The 16,621-nt window shown below is 54.8% G+C and overlaps 2 protein-coding genes across 5 annotated transcripts in view; one reads left to right on the top strand and one right to left on the bottom strand.

Annotated features, from left to right (window-relative positions):
• Positions 1-4,938, bottom strand: part of UPF2 (UPF2 regulator of nonsense mediated mRNA decay) — a 78,774-nt gene extending 73,836 nt beyond the window's left edge. For 2 of the 3 annotated variants that reach the window (XM_055146860.1, XM_055146862.1), the window contains exons 1-2: positions 4,529-4,650; positions 3,275-3,359 (exon numbers count right to left, since the gene is read on the bottom strand). The gene's annotated coding sequence lies outside the window, so the exon portion shown is untranslated. Of the gene's footprint in view, positions 1-3,274; positions 3,360-4,528; positions 4,651-4,681 lie in introns of those variants that run through there. The other variant, XM_055146861.1, reaches the window with a different exon arrangement.
• Positions 4,939-11,442: 6,504 nt separating this feature from the next.
• The window catches only part of DHTKD1 (dehydrogenase E1 and transketolase domain containing 1), a 34,100-nt gene continuing 28,921 nt past the window's right edge, over positions 11,443-16,621 (top strand). For both annotated transcript variants that reach the window (XR_008631425.1, XM_055147288.1), the window contains exon 1: positions 11,443-11,695. Coding sequence is in view for 1 of the 2 variants with exons in the window: in XM_055147288.1 (XP_055003263.1) it covers positions 11,536-11,695 (160 nt within the window). In the remaining variant the exon portion in view is untranslated. The remainder of the gene's footprint in view (positions 11,696-16,621) is intronic.

The raw sequence follows: 16,621 nt of genomic DNA, 5'->3' as shown, positions 1-16,621 counted from the left end.
AGATCACCACCAGCGTCAGCCACGCATAGCTACTTACAATTAATTAAAATTAAATAAAAATGGAACTGCTGTCCCCTAGGCACTTTTTTAGTTTAGATGTTCGCTTTCACATATGGCTGGCTAGAAGCAACCACAATGGACAGTATAGATACATTTTATCACAACAGAAAGCTTGACTGGACAGCGCTGGTCTTTGGCATAGGTTCTGTATAGTTAACTGGAAAGAAACTCAGGAACCAAATAAGTCAAGATTTTAGCTTTCTAAAAATACAGTTGTCTACTTAAAATTAGTGCATAACCTCTTATGGGCACAGATTCATGTTTTAACTTCTAAATCACATAAAAGTCATGTACCAGAAAAATTGGGAAAGTATGGGATTATTTAAATTTCCTGGGTTTTGGGTATTTTTTAATTAAAAACCAATATAGTTTTCTTAAATGTTAGTATTTTTTAATATTAGTATTGAGTTAAAACTAATATTAAATATTAGCATTAGCATTTTGAACTGGAGCAATAGCACAGAGGGTAGGGCGTTTGCCTTGCACTCGGCCGACCTGGTTTCGATTCCTCCATCCCTCTCAGAGAGCCCGGCAAGCTACCGAGAGTATCCCGCCCGCATGGCAGAGCCTGGCAAGCTACCCGTGACATATTCATATGCCAAAAACAGTAACAAGTCTCACAATGGAGACGTTACTGGTGCCCGCTCAAGCAAATCGATGAACAACGAGATGACAGTGCGACAGTATTAGCATTTTGAAAATGGTACTTTCAAATGCAGCTTTTAAATTACATCAATAAAGATGTCAGCAAAATATTTTTGCAGTAACTTGTAAGCATGCAAAGCATTACTTCAATGCTAATAAATTGCGATCATAGAAAGCTAATCTAGATCAGAGGAAACACTGGAATTAATTTCTGGCTACACGTGCCGGACTCTGTACTTTGCCTCAGTGCTCCCCGGGCCCCTTTCTCCTTTACTTTCCTCCTCCTCCTCACTACCCTCCACGACCACGTCCTGGTGCGTTTCTTCTCACACTGGCACCCAGAGACCTTTGTTAACCCGGTGGTGGGACTCAAGACAAAATAAGCCGTGAGGCACTCAAATAAAGAGCAGAGCTACTTGTGGAGGTGGCAAGACAGTGTCAATATTACCCGGGAGTGCGTTATCAGTTTGCACAGCTGCCATTGAACACCCACCTCCCGGTGAACGCAGCCTGCCCTGAAGATGCGAACCTTCAACAGAAGGCAGCAGCGACCACTCCCTGCACCAGCGCAAACGCCTTACCAACACCGTCTCCTTCAGTGCCAAGATCTTCAGGAGTGAGTATTGTTTTCCCTATTTGATAAATGAGACCATGAAGACCTGACCTAGTAACAAGATCTGTAGGGCTGGTGACGGCTGACCTCCAACCCATGCTCACCAAAGTGACCAAACACCTCCGGTGCCAACCACCGCTGGAAGACTCGACCCAGCACAGCACAGTGGACCTCAGGGCACAGAGCCCTGGTGACGGCGACAGCGCAGTTTTTACAATGCATTTCACTTTGGGCAGATCAAGCTGAGACAGGAGGAAAAGACCATTCCTAAGAACACAACCTTACTTAGGACTGTCTGGCATTAGGCATATTACATGTTTGTGCAGAATTTCTATTTTCTGTTTTTGGTTTTCAGGACACATCCAGCAGTGCTTGGGTGTTATTCCTGGCTCTGTGCTCAGGGATCACTCTTGGCAGAGCTCAGGGGACAATATGGGGTGCCAGGGGATGAAAACACCAATGGGGGGGCTGGAGCGATAGCACAGCTGGTAGGGCGTTTGCCTTGCACGCGGCCGACCCGGGTTCGATCCCCAGCATCCCATATGGTCCCCTGAGCACCGCCAGGAGTAACACCTGAGTGCAAAGCCAGGAGTAACCCCTGTGCATCGCCGGGTGAGACCCAAAAAGAAAAAGAAAACACCAATGGGACACAAGCAAGGCAAGTACCCTACTGGTGCACCATCTCTCCAGGCCCAGAATCTCTATTTTCCGATGTGAAACAAGTGATTTTCATAAGTAATAGAAGTGCAGTTCTCACCCCTTAAAAAGGCACCATAATTTATGAAGAATATCTCACTCAGGGGCCGGAGTAAGATGACAGCAGGTCGAGTGCTTGCCTTGCACATGGCTGACCCAGGTTCGATTCCCGGCGTCCCGTATGGTCCCCCATCACCACCAGGAGAGATTCCTGAGTGCACAGAACCCCTGAGCTTTGCTAGGTATGACCCAAAAGGGAAATAAATGAATAATCATTTTTTAAAAATCTCAATTAAGTTGTGAGAACATTAATAAAGTCACGGGGGCAGAGAGAGAGAGTACAGTGTTGGTCTTGTACACAGTTGGCGCAGATTTGAACCCTGGCCTCCCATACAGTACCCCAGCACCACCGGGAGAACCCCCTGAGCATCACTGGGTACTGCCCTGAAACAACCACCGAATCAGTGCATGGTAAACTCAGACTCAGCTTTAAAAGCCCCCAAACTCTTCTGCCGTCCCCACGCCTGCAGCGTCTCAGTCCTGGCTGAATCCAACACACTGGAGTAGACCCCAGGCCCACCTTCTCTGGAGAGTGAGTCTCCTTCAGCCAGCCTGCGTGTGTCTGCACACAGGCCCACGGACCCCCCGGCATCACCTGGGTGTCCGACACTGCTCCTCCACCCTGCGCCCCCCTGGCCAAGCCACTGCCTCAGAGCAGGAGGAGACACGGCCTCAGGAAGGCCCTGGGGCCCCAGCAAGGGCAGCGCTGGGTCACGGGAGCCTATATTCAAAGATCTACTTCAACCTAAGTTTCAGTGACCCAAAACAACAACAGAGGACGAGAAGATAAGAATGTGACCCCAGCGAAAGAGCATCCCCTCTAAAGCCAGCTGACACAGCGGTCAGACCGCCGCACTGAGCCCCTTCACGGGCACAGTGGTGATACTGCCACCCAACAGGACCGCTGGCACCTCCACAGAGCCCATCAGCAATGTTTGCTCTTTTGAACACACAACTCCGAAAAGGTACTGGAAGATAACACACTCCAGTTAGGACAACTTTCACACTGCGGTGGGAAAGCTGACCATCTTAAGATCATACTAGGTTAGTGGAAAAATTACCTCTCTAGTACGGCTTTCTGCTATCAACCCTGACTTTAAGATTTCAAAATGCCAAATAAACCAGACATAATACAGATCAGTATGCATTTGCACAATTAAAAAAATAAGCACTAAATTATATTGAAAGTATGAAAATTACCTGTTCATAAATCCATAGCTTTAATAACTGGCCAAATATTTTTCAAAAGTTTTTCAAGCAAAACCGAAAACTTCCAATATTCCACCTAAAAATGAAGATTAAGGAAAAAAAAGAGTCTTTGAGATGGCCTGCGATGAGCGCTCACAAACGATCATACTGACTACAATTAAACTCAGAGTCCTTAAAAGGAAGCCACGCTTTTAAAGCCACTTTTCCTAGCTCCCAAAAATAGTGTCCTGGCACTGGGGTTGTATATTTTATTTGGTTTATCTAAATATATTCTGAACTTCCAAAAGAAAGCAAGAAACCTCGGAGGGAGACGGAGCCCACGGGTGCGCCCCGGGCCGAGTGGGCCGGGGAAGGGGTGTTTCCCGCTTCAGCCCTTCCTCTGCGGTACCATATGGACCGCGGGTGAAACCGCGACCCGCCCTGAAAGCCCTCGGCTGCGGGGCAGGGCCGGGGCGGGGGTCCCGAGGCGGCCGGCGCGGGGCGTCGCGAGGAGCCGCCCCCGTCGGAAAGTTTGCCCGGCTCGGGGCGGGCTGGGCGGCAGCGGCGCCCACCGAGGGCTCCGGGGGGCTCCGGGGGGCTCCGAGGGGCGAGCGGGGGCCCGGGCGCGGCCGCGCCCCCACGCAGGGCCCGGGGACACGGGGGTGCGCTCGGCCGAGAGCCCCGCGCGGGCTGCCGCGCTCCGCCGGCCGGGCACGGCCGCTCGCCCCGGGGCGCCCGAGCCGCGACGGAGAGAGGGGAACGGGGTGGGGGGACGCGAGGACCCCCGAGGACCCCCAGCGCCCCCCCGGGACGCACGCCTCCCACCAACCCCCGCTCCGGTCCCGCGTTCCTGCCCCCCGCGCGCGGCTCCCGCGGCCGGCCCCGGCGCCCAACTTCTCCAGCCCCGCACGGCCCGCCCCGCGGCGCCCGCGCGCCCCCCGCGCGCCTCCACGCCCCCAAACACCCGCCACCCCGCCGCCCGGGCTGCCCGCCCCCGGTGCCCGGGCCCGGCGCGGGCAGCCGCCCCCCGCCCGGCCCCTCGCGCCCGCCGCGCCGGGGGGCGCCCGCGTCGCCCGGGAGCCGCGTCCGGGGAGGACGACGCCGCCGGACCCCCGCGGTCCGCCCCCTGCGCGCCGCCCCCGAGCGCCGGGGGTGCCGGCTCGCCTCCCGGGCGCCCCCAGGGAGGGGGAGTCCCGGCCGGGGCCCCCCGGCCCCGCCGCCCCCCGAGCGCCGGGGCGGGCGGGCGGGAGGCGCCCCGGGACGCACCTGGAGCCTGTTGTCAACACGAGCCCCGGGTTTCCCAGCGCCAACTCCAGCTCGGGCTCCCCCTCCCCTCCCCCGCTCGCTCGCAGCCGAGGGCCCGCCTTCCCTCCGCTCCCCTCCTCCCTCCGCCCGCCGGCCCTCCCGCCCGCCACTCACCAGCGCGGCCCGGCTGCCAGTGGGGGCGGGGCGGGGGCCGGCCGGGAGGAAGCCGCTGCCCGGGCGGCCGCCGGACGGGAAGCCCCTCCGGCCGGCCCGCCCTCGGCCACGCCCGCGCCCTCTGGCCTCTCCCGGACGGAGAGCCTCTCGAGAAGACGCTCCCGAGAGCCGACCCGGCCTGAGAATCCGTCGAAACGACGCCCGCTCCGGGCGAGGGACGAGGCTTTCATACAGGCGCTACGCGGGGCAGCCTCCACCCAGCAGTTCCAGCCGAGGCCCCCGGGCAGCGGGGAGGAGGGTTCTGAGGACCGGAGGCAGGAAGTGGATTGGTCGCCAGGAAAGGGAAAGCGCCTGAATTGGAGATGCGCAGGCGCCGGCACACGGGGGAGGGGGTGGGGGAGGGGGTGGCAGGCGAGACGGGGCGGGGCGGAGCGAGCAGGAGGGAAGGGACGGAGGGGAACTACGGAGCGCCGCGGCGGACAAGTGTGCCACGTGACTTGCCCTGGGAGTTTACTGGCGCGAACGCGAGGCGGAAGGCTAAGAAGGGAAAGTTTGATTGGGCTAATTCGAGGGGCGCTTGCAGGTTTCGGGAAGCGGGAGCTGGGCAGGCCGGCGGGGGAGGGCGGCCGGGATCGGTCTCGAGTGGAGCATCCCAGGAAGACTTACTGAAGCCTCTGCGGGAACTTCCCCAGGAGTTTGAAGGTCCGCCTCGAAAACACTGCGGGGCCGGGAGGAAAATTCCAGACCTTTCCCTACGGAAGAACCCTGCGGAACACCCGCTTTCCGCAAACATACATATTTTTCATTACAGTGGCATGATCTCCCCGAGGTACCGAATGAAGTCACCTACTGTCGGGTTCCGCCCCCGCCGCGGGCCAGGCTTGTCGCTTCTCCCAAGCGGGAACCCAAAGCCGGCTGTGTAGACGGTCACCAGCCAAGTCCCCAGACTCGCTGCCTTGGAGTTGCTGCCTCTGTGCGTCTGGCCTCCGATTTCCATCGGGACTTCGCTGACTTGGGGTGGCCGGTCAGCTTCGCTGATGGGCTGGAAGGAACAGGTGCTAAACTGCTCTGTGCAACCTCATTCCCACAGGGCAGGGCAGGCTCCCTGAATCCGTTTTTGTCTCTGTCTAGTGTTTTCCTTCACATCCATGATTAGCGCGCAGGTTCTTCCTGCAAACGGGAACTACTGGTGCCTGCATTCTGTCCCAATGATAAATGATTTTCAGAGAATTGACCCAAAGTCCATGCTAGCGATAACCACCCACAATTCGGGCACTGCCCCTCCTCCTCTCTCTCTCTTTTCCTCCTGACCATGGTTTTTTATAACCCTTGCTGGGGATCTGTCCTTCTAAATCCAGTCTACTCTGGCCTCCAGGATGATCACAGTAACCCCAACGGTAAGAATTAAGGCTGTTGAGCCACAGAGCTGGTTTGCTCCAAACTAGTAATCCCAAGTGTTTCACTCAGGTCCAACCTCCAAAGGCAAAGCTCTTTCCCACTATATCTCACTGCCTTGATGCTCGCCTTTACAGACGGAAGATGCTGCCAGTGTTTTTTCTTTCCAAAGAAAGCTGTCAAGCTAGACACACACACACACACACACACAAAGACCTCTAATGCAGGGACATCACTGCAGTCTCACCAGAAGAAACAAATTCCCCTAAAGACACTATTGTTTTTGCAAACATTATAATTCCGACATCACTGTCTCCTAGAACAACATCATGCCTCGAACATGGCCAACCCCGGTTGGTATTTAGAGTGGAGGCAATGAAGTTGGCAGGGTTTTAGGTTTAGGCAGGGTTTTAGGTTTGGGGCTGGGGGCCACACCTGGCAGTGCTCAGGGCTTACTCCTGCCAGTAAGCCTCGAGCACTGCCAAGTAGAGCCCCCACACCAAAATAAATAAAAATAAAAATTATCCTGCCTGCAGCACTCACTTTGTCCAGAAGAGTAGAAACTCAGGATTGTTCCCCTCCTACATCACAGTAATGAGGGCAGTCCTGAAGAGTAGGGGAGTGGGGGCGTTTGCAAGGGAATCGCTTCTTGGGGGGACTCTGGACTCTAAGCATAAGACGTGGGCAGCTGAGGGAGATGAGGGTCCCGTGTAGTGGGTGGACATAACAGGTTGACAGGATAGAAGGTGTGAAAACAGTTGCCCACCACAACCCCGGGTTGCCACATGCTTCGGGAATGGCCTGTCCCAGTGACCATGTCCTGTCACCACAGCGTCCCCACCTGGCTGAAACTGATGTCAGAGGACATCGAAGAACAAATCTAGAAGCGTCCAGAAATGCCCAAGACCTCACATCAGCGCCTTCCCCAGAGACTCCGGGGGCACTGCACAAGTATGCTTTGTGATGGTCAATTAAATCTTGAGAATGCTTTTTTGGAGGGGGTACACCCCACTGTGCTTAGGGGTTACTCCTAAGGGTGCTTCAGGGACCATATGCAGTGCCAGCAGCCAAACGCACAAGCAAGGCAAGCTTTAACCCCCTGTACTCTCTCTCCAGCCCCCAAATTCATTTATTTGATTTTTTTATTTTTAGATTTTTTGGGGGACCACATTAGGCAATGCTCAGATTACTCCTGACTCTTCGCTCAGGAGTTACTCCTGGCAGTGCTTGGGGGACCACATGGGATACCAGGGATCAAACCCAGTTCAGCCACATACAAAGCAAGAGCCCTACATACTGAACTATCTCTCCAGCCCCATCATTTATTTGATCTAACAATTATAGTTTGGGACACATTTACAGTAGTGCCAGCGCTTATGATTTTGAGGTGTATTAAAGGTCCATACCACTAAAGTGTCCAAGGCCCCATGCACGAGGCTTTCTAATCCACGGTCCACAGGCTTGTGGAAGGGGGTCTCAGCCCTGCACCTGCACAGCTGCCTCTGCTTTCGGCCCCACGTTTCGATTTCAACCACTAGTTTCCTTTCATTAGACTCCCTATTCCAACCATCTCAGCGTCTTCATTCTGCTGGTCCCATAGATATTTTTTTAATGTAGGAGTACTGCTATTTATTTAGCCATTGTTTAAACTCATTGAATATTGAATTGGGCATGAACTCCAGATTAGTTTTTTTTTAACTTTTTAATTGAATATCCGTGAGAGACCATTACAAAGGTGTTCAAAATTGGGTCTTAGTCATACAATGACCCAGCACCCATCCCTCCACCAGTACATCTCCCACCACCACGGTCCCCACTCTCCCTACCACCATCCCCAAACACCCTGCCCATCCCTGCCCCCAGCCTCCCGCTATTCAGGCATTTTCCTTCTTGCTCTCTCTCTCCTTTTCCTTCTGTGCATTATGGTTTGCAATACAGGTGCTAAGAGGTCATGTGTTCAGGGCATTTGGTATTTTTATCGCCGTCCCATTGGTTTTTGGTGCAAACCTCCCCTCTGCTTCCCCCTTGCCTGGCTCTGGATCTCACTGCTCAGTGCTCTAGATGGCTCAAGCCCCATCTCAGTCCCCTCTGCCAGGCAGAGTGCCAGCCTTGGCTGACTCCAGCCCTGGCCTCTGTACACAGGAAAGGAGTGAAACTCTTCTGGAGAGAAACCCCATGGTTCTGACTGGCCTTGGGTCAGAACCTAAGTGGGCTGCTGAAATGATGCCCCCTCCCCCCACTCACACAGCGCAGCGTTGCTTTCTCACCGTTCACTGTTTCCTGGCATTCCCTCAGGCCTTGGTGGGGGTGAGGGCACACTTGGCAGTGCTCAGGACTTACTCCTTATTCTGTGCTCAGGGATCGCTCCTGGTAGGGCTGGGAGGACCATGTGGGATACCAGGGATCTGACCCTGGTCAGCTGTGTGCAAAGCAAGCACCCTACCCCCTGCACTATCTCTCCAGCCCTGATTTTTCTTTTTAATTTAGACACCATGATTTACAAAGTTGTTGACAGCAGGGACTCAGGAATACAGTGTTCCAACTCCAGTCCCACCTCTAGTGACTGTGACAGTGACCCCGGCTTCCCTGCTCCCCCCTCCCTCACTCCCCTCCTTGACAGACGAGTTCAGCTTCTGATCATTTGGATCCCCTGCTTACAGCAGTGCTGTCTGGTGGCTGAGAGCCAGAGAGGGGCTGAGACCTTTCACATGTGAGCCTGGCCCCCAACTAAGCCTTTGTCCCCATGTTACCTCCAGGCCTCCTCTTCTCTCTCCTCCCCTGGCACTTTTGCTTCTGTAACCTAGAGCTAATGTTTTGTCCACCTCTGCTACCTTCCCTCTCCAGACAGGTTATACCACAGACCACTAAGAACAGCGGTGTTTGTCCTTGTCCTCTGGCTTCCTTCCCTTAGTATGAGGCACTGCAGTCCCGTCCAGGCTGCAGTGAGCTGCAGGATTGCCTCATGTCTCATGGCTGCGTAGTTTTCCTTTATGCATATATTCTGCTATCGACTTGACTTAAGATTTCACCCAACACATGAAAGAATTTCTTTATCTTCCCATGATCAAATCTCAGTCCATCTCAGTCAATTCCCTTAGTCTCTGCCCTTCCTTTTTATAGTCTATAAGAATCCTCACTCCTGCCCATGACTAACATTTGCACTTTGGGTCTCCCATCCTGTGGCATGGAAAGAGACCCTCCTCCCGTGATGACTCCCTAACCCTTTACCCAAAACTTTTAACCTTCTGATTATCCCTATCCACTTTCCACCACGGTCTCTTAGCAAATACCCAGTTTTCTAGTCTTTGGACACTGCATGTCCTGCTTTCAAATCTCTCTTCAAGATCTGGGAGCTGAGAGTATTGCAGAAACTCCAGGTTCTGTCCCCAAATCACAGGGTCCCCCCAGGCATTCCTGGGAGTGACCTTGACCCCTGGCATAGAGCAGGAGTAGTTTCTTGTTTGCCCAAAAGCAAACAAATAAAACCCCATCAAGTTTCTCTCTAGTTCCGATGCCCAGAATTTCCTTCATCATCATCATCATCAACATCATCATCCCATTGATCGTTGAATTTCTCGAGCGGTCTCAGTAATGTCTCCATTCGTCCTAGCCCTGAGATTTTAGAAGCCTCGCTTTACTCGTCCTTCACAACAATGCCGTACTGGAGGCTCTTTCAGGGTCAGGGGAATGAGACCTAGCTTGTTACTGGTTTTGGCATATTAATACACCATGGAGACCTTTCGAGGCTCTCCCATGTGGGCAGGAAACCTCCCAGAGGGAGATGTAGGCTATAAGATGGCGCTTCCGGGAGCTTGGTTTTAAGTCTCTGGATGTTAGCCATTGATGGGATTACACGGCGGGGCGCCGGGGGCGGGTAGTCCCTGGGTGTGACCGCCTAGCTACTGGGAAATGGGAAATCTGGGCAGAGGAGGCCCAGTCCTGAGCAGGCTTGGAGGTATCAGCCCCGGGTCCCCCACACCTGGTTTCCACTGCCAGTACCTTCATGCGTGAGGCTCCTCCAAACGTGTGAAGAAGGGCCTTGAGCATGGCTCTGGCTAGGCTCCGGAGGTCTTCAGTTGCTGGGAGCTCTGCTCGGGGTGGGAAGGGAAGCTGGAGCCCATCCCCTCCAAGGGGCCCCGGGGAAGACAGCCAGGCGCGCGCTGGCAAGAGACTCAGAGGATTTCCTTCAGAGCCCATGATTTCCTTGAGACTCTCATGGTATGCCCTTCTCCTTGTGCACCAACCAAACTCTCCATCTCAGAGGATTCTGCCCCCGCATCTCTTCCACTTGGGGACTTTGTGATACCCAGTGCTCCTCTGTGCTTGCAGGGGGTCTGCACATGCCTGGGTGGTACATCTCTGCTGTGTGCCAAGGTCAGTGTGCCACAGACTGGTGATTGATTAAGCAGATGGCATATTTGACTCATCTTTGGGACCTGGCACTGGGATCACTGGGAATACATGCTGAACGTGTCATCACTGTCATCCCGTTGCTCATTGATTTGTTCGAGCGGGAACCAGTAATGTCTCCATTGTGAGACTTGTTACTCTTTTTGGCATATCGAATACGCCACGGGTAGCTTGCCAGGCTCTGCCGTGGGGGAGCATCTAAGATTATTCTTTCCAAATGACAAAGCATACATGGAATTTCAGGAGGATATTGCTATGAAAATCCAATCCATGTCATTAGTCAAACGTGTAAGGAGGAAAAATATCTCGGGCTCTTTTTGTCAAAAAATTCCTAGAAGTAGTGGCTGTCGCTGTACAACTGACTAGGATGGTAGCCGACCGGGAAAGGATCCAGTTGCCCTCCCTTTGCATCCAGTTGGCAAAGGAGGGTCGTCGGATGGAATAATTCGGAAACTGTCCGAGGGAGATGACTGGGAACCATCCCTGTCCGATTCCTTCTCCCTTTTCCACAGGCTCCTCCTCCCGGATCGATTTCTTTCTCCAAATCTCTAGTAAGGGAAAATGGAGGGGGAGGCAAGTTATCGATTTTCCGACTCCTTCAGATGACCTTTCCCCCTGGCCTCCCTTGATCTCAGGCCCAGGCACTTTTTTTTCTTTTTCGAATTGACTTTTTTTCTTTTCTTTGCGTTTGCGTGCACCCTCATCCCCTCTCTGCGTGAGGCCTTCGTCCGAGGGGTGGTGGCTGATGACCCTGGGCGGGATGCGGGACGCCGCAGCAAGACCCTCCCGCACTCCGGCACCTGCGGAGCGGCCCCGGGCGCCCCCGGCACCGCGCGGGCCCCTCCGACTCCGGGGCGGGGCTTCTCCCGGAGCCGACGCCCCCCATTGGCTCCGCGGCCGCGGACCCAGCCAATCAGGCCCGGGGGCGTCGTCCGGGGGGCGGGGTTTCCCCGGTTACCTCCCGCGCGGCGCGCCCCGGGGTGGACCCGCGCTCCCGCCCGCCGCGCAGCCCCTCGTCCGCGTCCTCGAGGCCGCGCACCCGCGTGGACATGGCCTCGGCCGCCGTGACGGCCGCGAGACGGGGCCTGGGCCGGGCGCCCGCGCTGCTGCTGCGGCGCGGCTACCAGACGGAGAGGGGCGTCTACGGCTACCGGCCCAGGAGGCCCGAGAGCCGCGAGCCCCCCCGGAGCGGCCTGGCGCGCCCCCCAGGTGGGGAGGCGGGGGCGGCGGGGGGCCGTGCTGGAGGGAGGGGGGCCGGGCTCGGGGCCTGCGCAGCGCGGTCAGTGTCGGGGTCCCCCACCCCGGCCCCGCGAGCGCCGTGCTCGGGGCTTCCGCGCGGGGCTCGGCGAGGGGGGTGCGGGGAGGCCTCGGGAAGCCCGTCCCCCCCCCCGGCCTCCCGGGCCGCCCCCCAGTAGCGGACAGGGCGCTCGCCTTGCACAGCGGGGCCGGGCTAGACCCCCCACCGCGTCGGGGAGGGTTGGGCCCCCAGCCTCAGCCCAAGTGACCCCTGAGCACCGCCAGGCTGGAGAGAGGTGGGGGGGGGAAGAGAGAGGGAGGGAGAGAAAGGGAGAGTGGAGAGAGAGAGCGTAGAGAGGAGAGAGCAGAGAGAGGGAGAGAGGAGAGGAGAGAGAGAGAGAGGAGAGAGGGAGAGAGAGGAGAGAGAGGAGAGAGGGAGAGGGGGGAGAGAGAGAGGGAGAGAGGAGAGGAGAGAGAGGGAGAGAGAGGAGAGAGAGAGGGAGAGAGAGGAGAGAGAGAGAGGAGAAAGGGGGAGAGAGGAGAGAGGGGGAGAGGGAGAGAGAGGGAGAGGAGAAAGGGGGAGAGAGAAGAGAGAGGAGAGAGGAGAGAGAGGGAGAGGAGAAAGGGGGAGAGAGGAGAGAGGGGGAGAGGGAGAGAGAGTGTGTCCGGGGCCTTGCAGGCGACGGACCTGGCTTCTGTTCTGGGGCCCTTGGTCCCTGGCATCTCAGGGTGATTTTGATGGGCCAGGAGACATGTGTGTGTGTGTGTGTGTGTGTGAGAGAGAGAGAGAGAGAGAGAGATTTTGATGGGCCAGGAGACATGTTTGGGAGCTTTGTTGCATGTTTGTGGATTTTGTTCGTTTTTTTGCTGACTGTTTGTGGATTTTGTTCGTTTTTTTGCCGGCGGTGGGGGGGTCTTTTGGGGTCACACCCGGTGATGCTTATGGGTTACTTCTGGCTGTGCACTCAGGAATGACTCCTGGCGGTGCTCAGGGGACCATATAGGGTGTGCCAGGGATTGAACCCGGGTCGTCCGCGTGCAAGGCAAACATGCCTTTCCCTTACCCGCTGTGCTGTTGCTCCGGCCCCTGAGTGTTTGATTTATGCTTGATTTTTCTGTTTTGTTTAGTTTGGGGGCAACATCCCGTGATGCTCAGGGCCTACTCCGAGCTCAGCATTCAGGAATTACTCTTGCTGGTGCTTGGGGGGACCCTATAGGGTGCTGGAGACGGGGCCCAGGTTGGCCTTGTGCAATACAAGGTCCTGTCCTCCACCTTATCTCTCTGGCCACTGGTTTATGCTCGAACGTTATTGTATCTTTATCCATCATCCACTTAGTTGATGATGAATACTTAGATCAAGCCTTAGAAAGAAATTAATAATAATTTGTCATCTTAGTCCAAATCGATGAACAGTGGGATGAGAGTGCTACAGTGCTTAGCCCACTTGTCAGAGTAACATTGACAATTCCATCATCTAAGCGGCTAACCTTTGAATCTTACATCACACACTGGAAACCGCAGTATTTGGATCTGGATCTCACAGGACATTAAGAATAAATCTGAGGGGCTGGGGCAGTACAGTGGCGGGGTGGGGGGCATTTGCCTTGCGTATGGCTGACCCGGATTCAGCCCCAGCATTCCTTATGGTCCCCTGAGCACTGCCAGTAGTGATTCCTGAGTGCAGAGCCAGGAGTAGCCTGCGAACAACTCCAGGTGTCGCCCCCAAATAAAAAAAGAATAAATCTGATTCCTCTTTCATGAATGCCATGGGGTTGCTTTAGGGAAGGCATTTGGCCTTCCTGTCTGGTTCTTTTTCAGTGGTTCTCATAAATTCCGGAATATGTTGTCTTTGTGGGAGCCAGGGATGGTGGGCGGGCTGGGTTCCACATCTGGTGGTCCTTCGGATTCAGTCCTGACTCTGGACTGTCAGCCCCTGAGGATGAGGCTATATATCACTCATTTCACTTTGCACTTCAGGAGTCTTGAATTATGTGTGTAAGTTGTTCGTATACCTAAGTGTGCAGTTAAATCACGCTGAATGATGCTTAAAATGCCAGTTCCCAGCCTCCCCTCAGGCTCTCCCCTCTGTAGCTTTTTTTTGCTTGTTTGTTTGGGGGGCCACAGCCGGCAGTGCTCACGGCTTGCTCCTGGGTCTGCGCTCAGGCATCACTCCTGATAGGGCCCAGGGGACCAGGTGGAGGCCAGACTGAACCCAGGTCAGCCACATGTAAAGCAAGTGCCTTACCCGCTACACTATCGCTCCAACCCCCTTGCTGGTTCTTCTCCAGTGGTTCTCATAAATTCCGGAATATAGTGTCTGTGGGAGCCGGGGGTGGTGGGTGGGCTGGGGCCACTTCTGGTGTTCTTAGGAATCACTCCTGACTCTGTGCGCTGGGGTCATGCCTGACAGTGCTTAGGGGACCCTGCCGTGGACCCCAGTTGGACCCGAGTCTCCCACGTGCACAGCTCAGCAGGCTCGGCCCTGGGAATGTGTATTCCTTCCTGCAGTCCGCGCAGTTCTCTGGCTGAGGGCTCTGGCTGCCTGTGACAAGTGCTGTTATGTCATAAAAGGTGTAAGTCGTGAAAAAGTCCTAGAAGACGTCCACACAGGTTCAATTCCACCTTCACTTGGGGTACTACTATGTGCCAAATGCATGATTGTTGAGATCCCTTTTATTTATTTATTTATTTATTTATTTATTTATTTATTTTGCTTTTTGTGTAACACCTGGCCATCCTCAGGTGTTACTCCTGGCTCTGCACTCAGGAATAACTCCTGGCGGTGCTCGGGGGACTGTGTGGGATGCTGGGAATTGAATCCGGGTCGGCCGCGTGCAAGGCAAATGCCCTACCTGCTGTGCTATTGCTCCAGCCCCGAGATCCCTTTAAAATTTTTTTTTAATATTATGATTTATGATCACAAAAAATATATATACTGCTGGGGCCTGATAGAGATTTATGATGGGCTGGAGCAATACACAGCAGGTAGGGTGTTTGCCTTGCACGCGGCCGACCTGGGTTCGAGTCCTCCATCCCTCTCAGAGAGCCCGGCAAGCTACCGAGAGTATCCCAGCCGCACGGCAGAGCCTGGCAAGCTCCCCGTGGCATATTGGATATGCCAAAAACAGTAACAATAAGTCCCACAATGGAGACGTTACTGGTGCCCGCTGGAGCAAATCAATAAACAATAGGATGACAAAGCTACAGTGCTACAGTGCAGACTTATGAAACTCTTAATGCTAGGGTGCCATATATATAACATCCCAACACACCCGTTCCCCTCCTCTATACTCCCAGGGTCCCCACTGAACAACCTCCCCCCCCACACACAGGATAAGCTCCCCCCATGGGATAAACTCAGTTCTCAAGTTCTGTTGCCTTTAGCCATTGTTATGCCCTGGCTATATTTCTTTTCCTTCCTTCCTTCCTTCCTTCCTTCCTTCCTTCCTTCCTTCCTTCCTTCCTTCCTTCCTTCCTTTTTAAAGAAGAGCCTCTTTATTTTTGTTAGCTTGGTTTTTGGGCCACATCTAGCTGTGCTCAGGGCATATTTCTGGCTCTGCACTCAGGAATCACTCCTGGGGGTGCTCAGGGCACCATATGGGATGCCAGGGATCAAACCTGGCTCATCCATGTGCAAGGCAAGTGCCCTCCCACTGTATTATCTCTCTGGCCCCAAGTTTCTTTATATCCCACATATGCTGAGGTCATTCTGTGTCTCTCCCTCGCCTCTGGCCGACTCCTCTCAGCATGAGCCCCTGCAGCTCCTTATAGCAGAAAATTGTATGATTTCTTCTTTCCTTGTGAATAGTGCTGCAGTGAACATCGGGGTTCGGAAGTCTTTTCTGAAGTGAGTGTTTGGGCCTTTGGAGTAGATGCCCAGAAATGGGCTTGCTGGGGCTGTGGGTCTTCATTCTTACCGGTCTGAGGAGTGTCCATATAACTTTCAAACAGGTTGAAGCAGTATATTCTCATCAGCAGTGAATGAGGGTTCATTTGCGGGGGGGATTTTCTTGAGGTTTTCTCTCACTGCTGGATCTCTGCATTGTTCTTTTGTTCTTTGTTTGGGGACCACACACAGTGGTGCCCTGTGCTCAGGCATCTCTTGGTGGACAGCAACAGACCAGATGGTGTGTTGGGCACTGAACCTGGGTTGGCTGCACGCAAGGCAAGCGCCTCCCTGCGGTATTGTCACTCTGGCTACACTGTCACACTTTGTCGTGGGTGCACACAACCAGCTCTTAGCAGACTGCGGGAGGGGGCTGGAGATGCCACTTGGAGTAGCACTGCGCTCGTCAGGACCGGGCCAAATGTCAGTACTTCTCTGTATGTGACGGCAAGGGAGAACACACAGCCTGGTGACCATGTGCCAGTGAGAAATTATTTAGGGAAGGAAGAGGAAAATAAGTATTGGAAAGTAACGGCTAGTCATCACACTGGATCGCAGTGGCCAGTGGACTGCCCTGGGCTTTCCTTGCCGTGCCCAGAGCGACCGTGTCCTCCCGTCTCCATGCCCAGGCTCGGCCTTTCTGGAGAATATGCAGAAGGATGTGTAAGTGGCCCTTCTGGAGTGTTATCAGCTGCCTCCGCCACGTCCCTGAGCATCCCCGTGTGACGTCTGTGACAGGATGAGTGGCCAGCGGGCGCTGAGTCTCGGCGGGAGCACGGACGGAGCGGGCGTCTGGCCTGTGTGGGCAGCTCGTGGGTTGGCTTGATCCCACCGGCCCCCGGCCAGTCCCAGGCTTCGCCTTGTTGGACCTTTCCCCCGTGTTCAGTTCTGTCGGGTGTTTTGCTTGGTGGCGATGCCCGACAGTGCTCGGGGCCTACTCCCAGCTCCAGGAACCATCTTTAGTTTTGCAGGTCGTCACCTTCACCCCCCTTGGAATCTCGTGGGGCTACAG

The sequence above is a fragment of the Sorex araneus genome, chromosome 9, assembly GCF_027595985.1.
Source record: "Sorex araneus isolate mSorAra2 chromosome 9, mSorAra2.pri, whole genome shotgun sequence".
NCBI lineage: Eukaryota > Metazoa > Chordata > Mammalia > Eulipotyphla > Soricidae > Sorex > Sorex araneus.
This window is presented reverse-complemented; position numbering and strand designations above follow the sequence as displayed.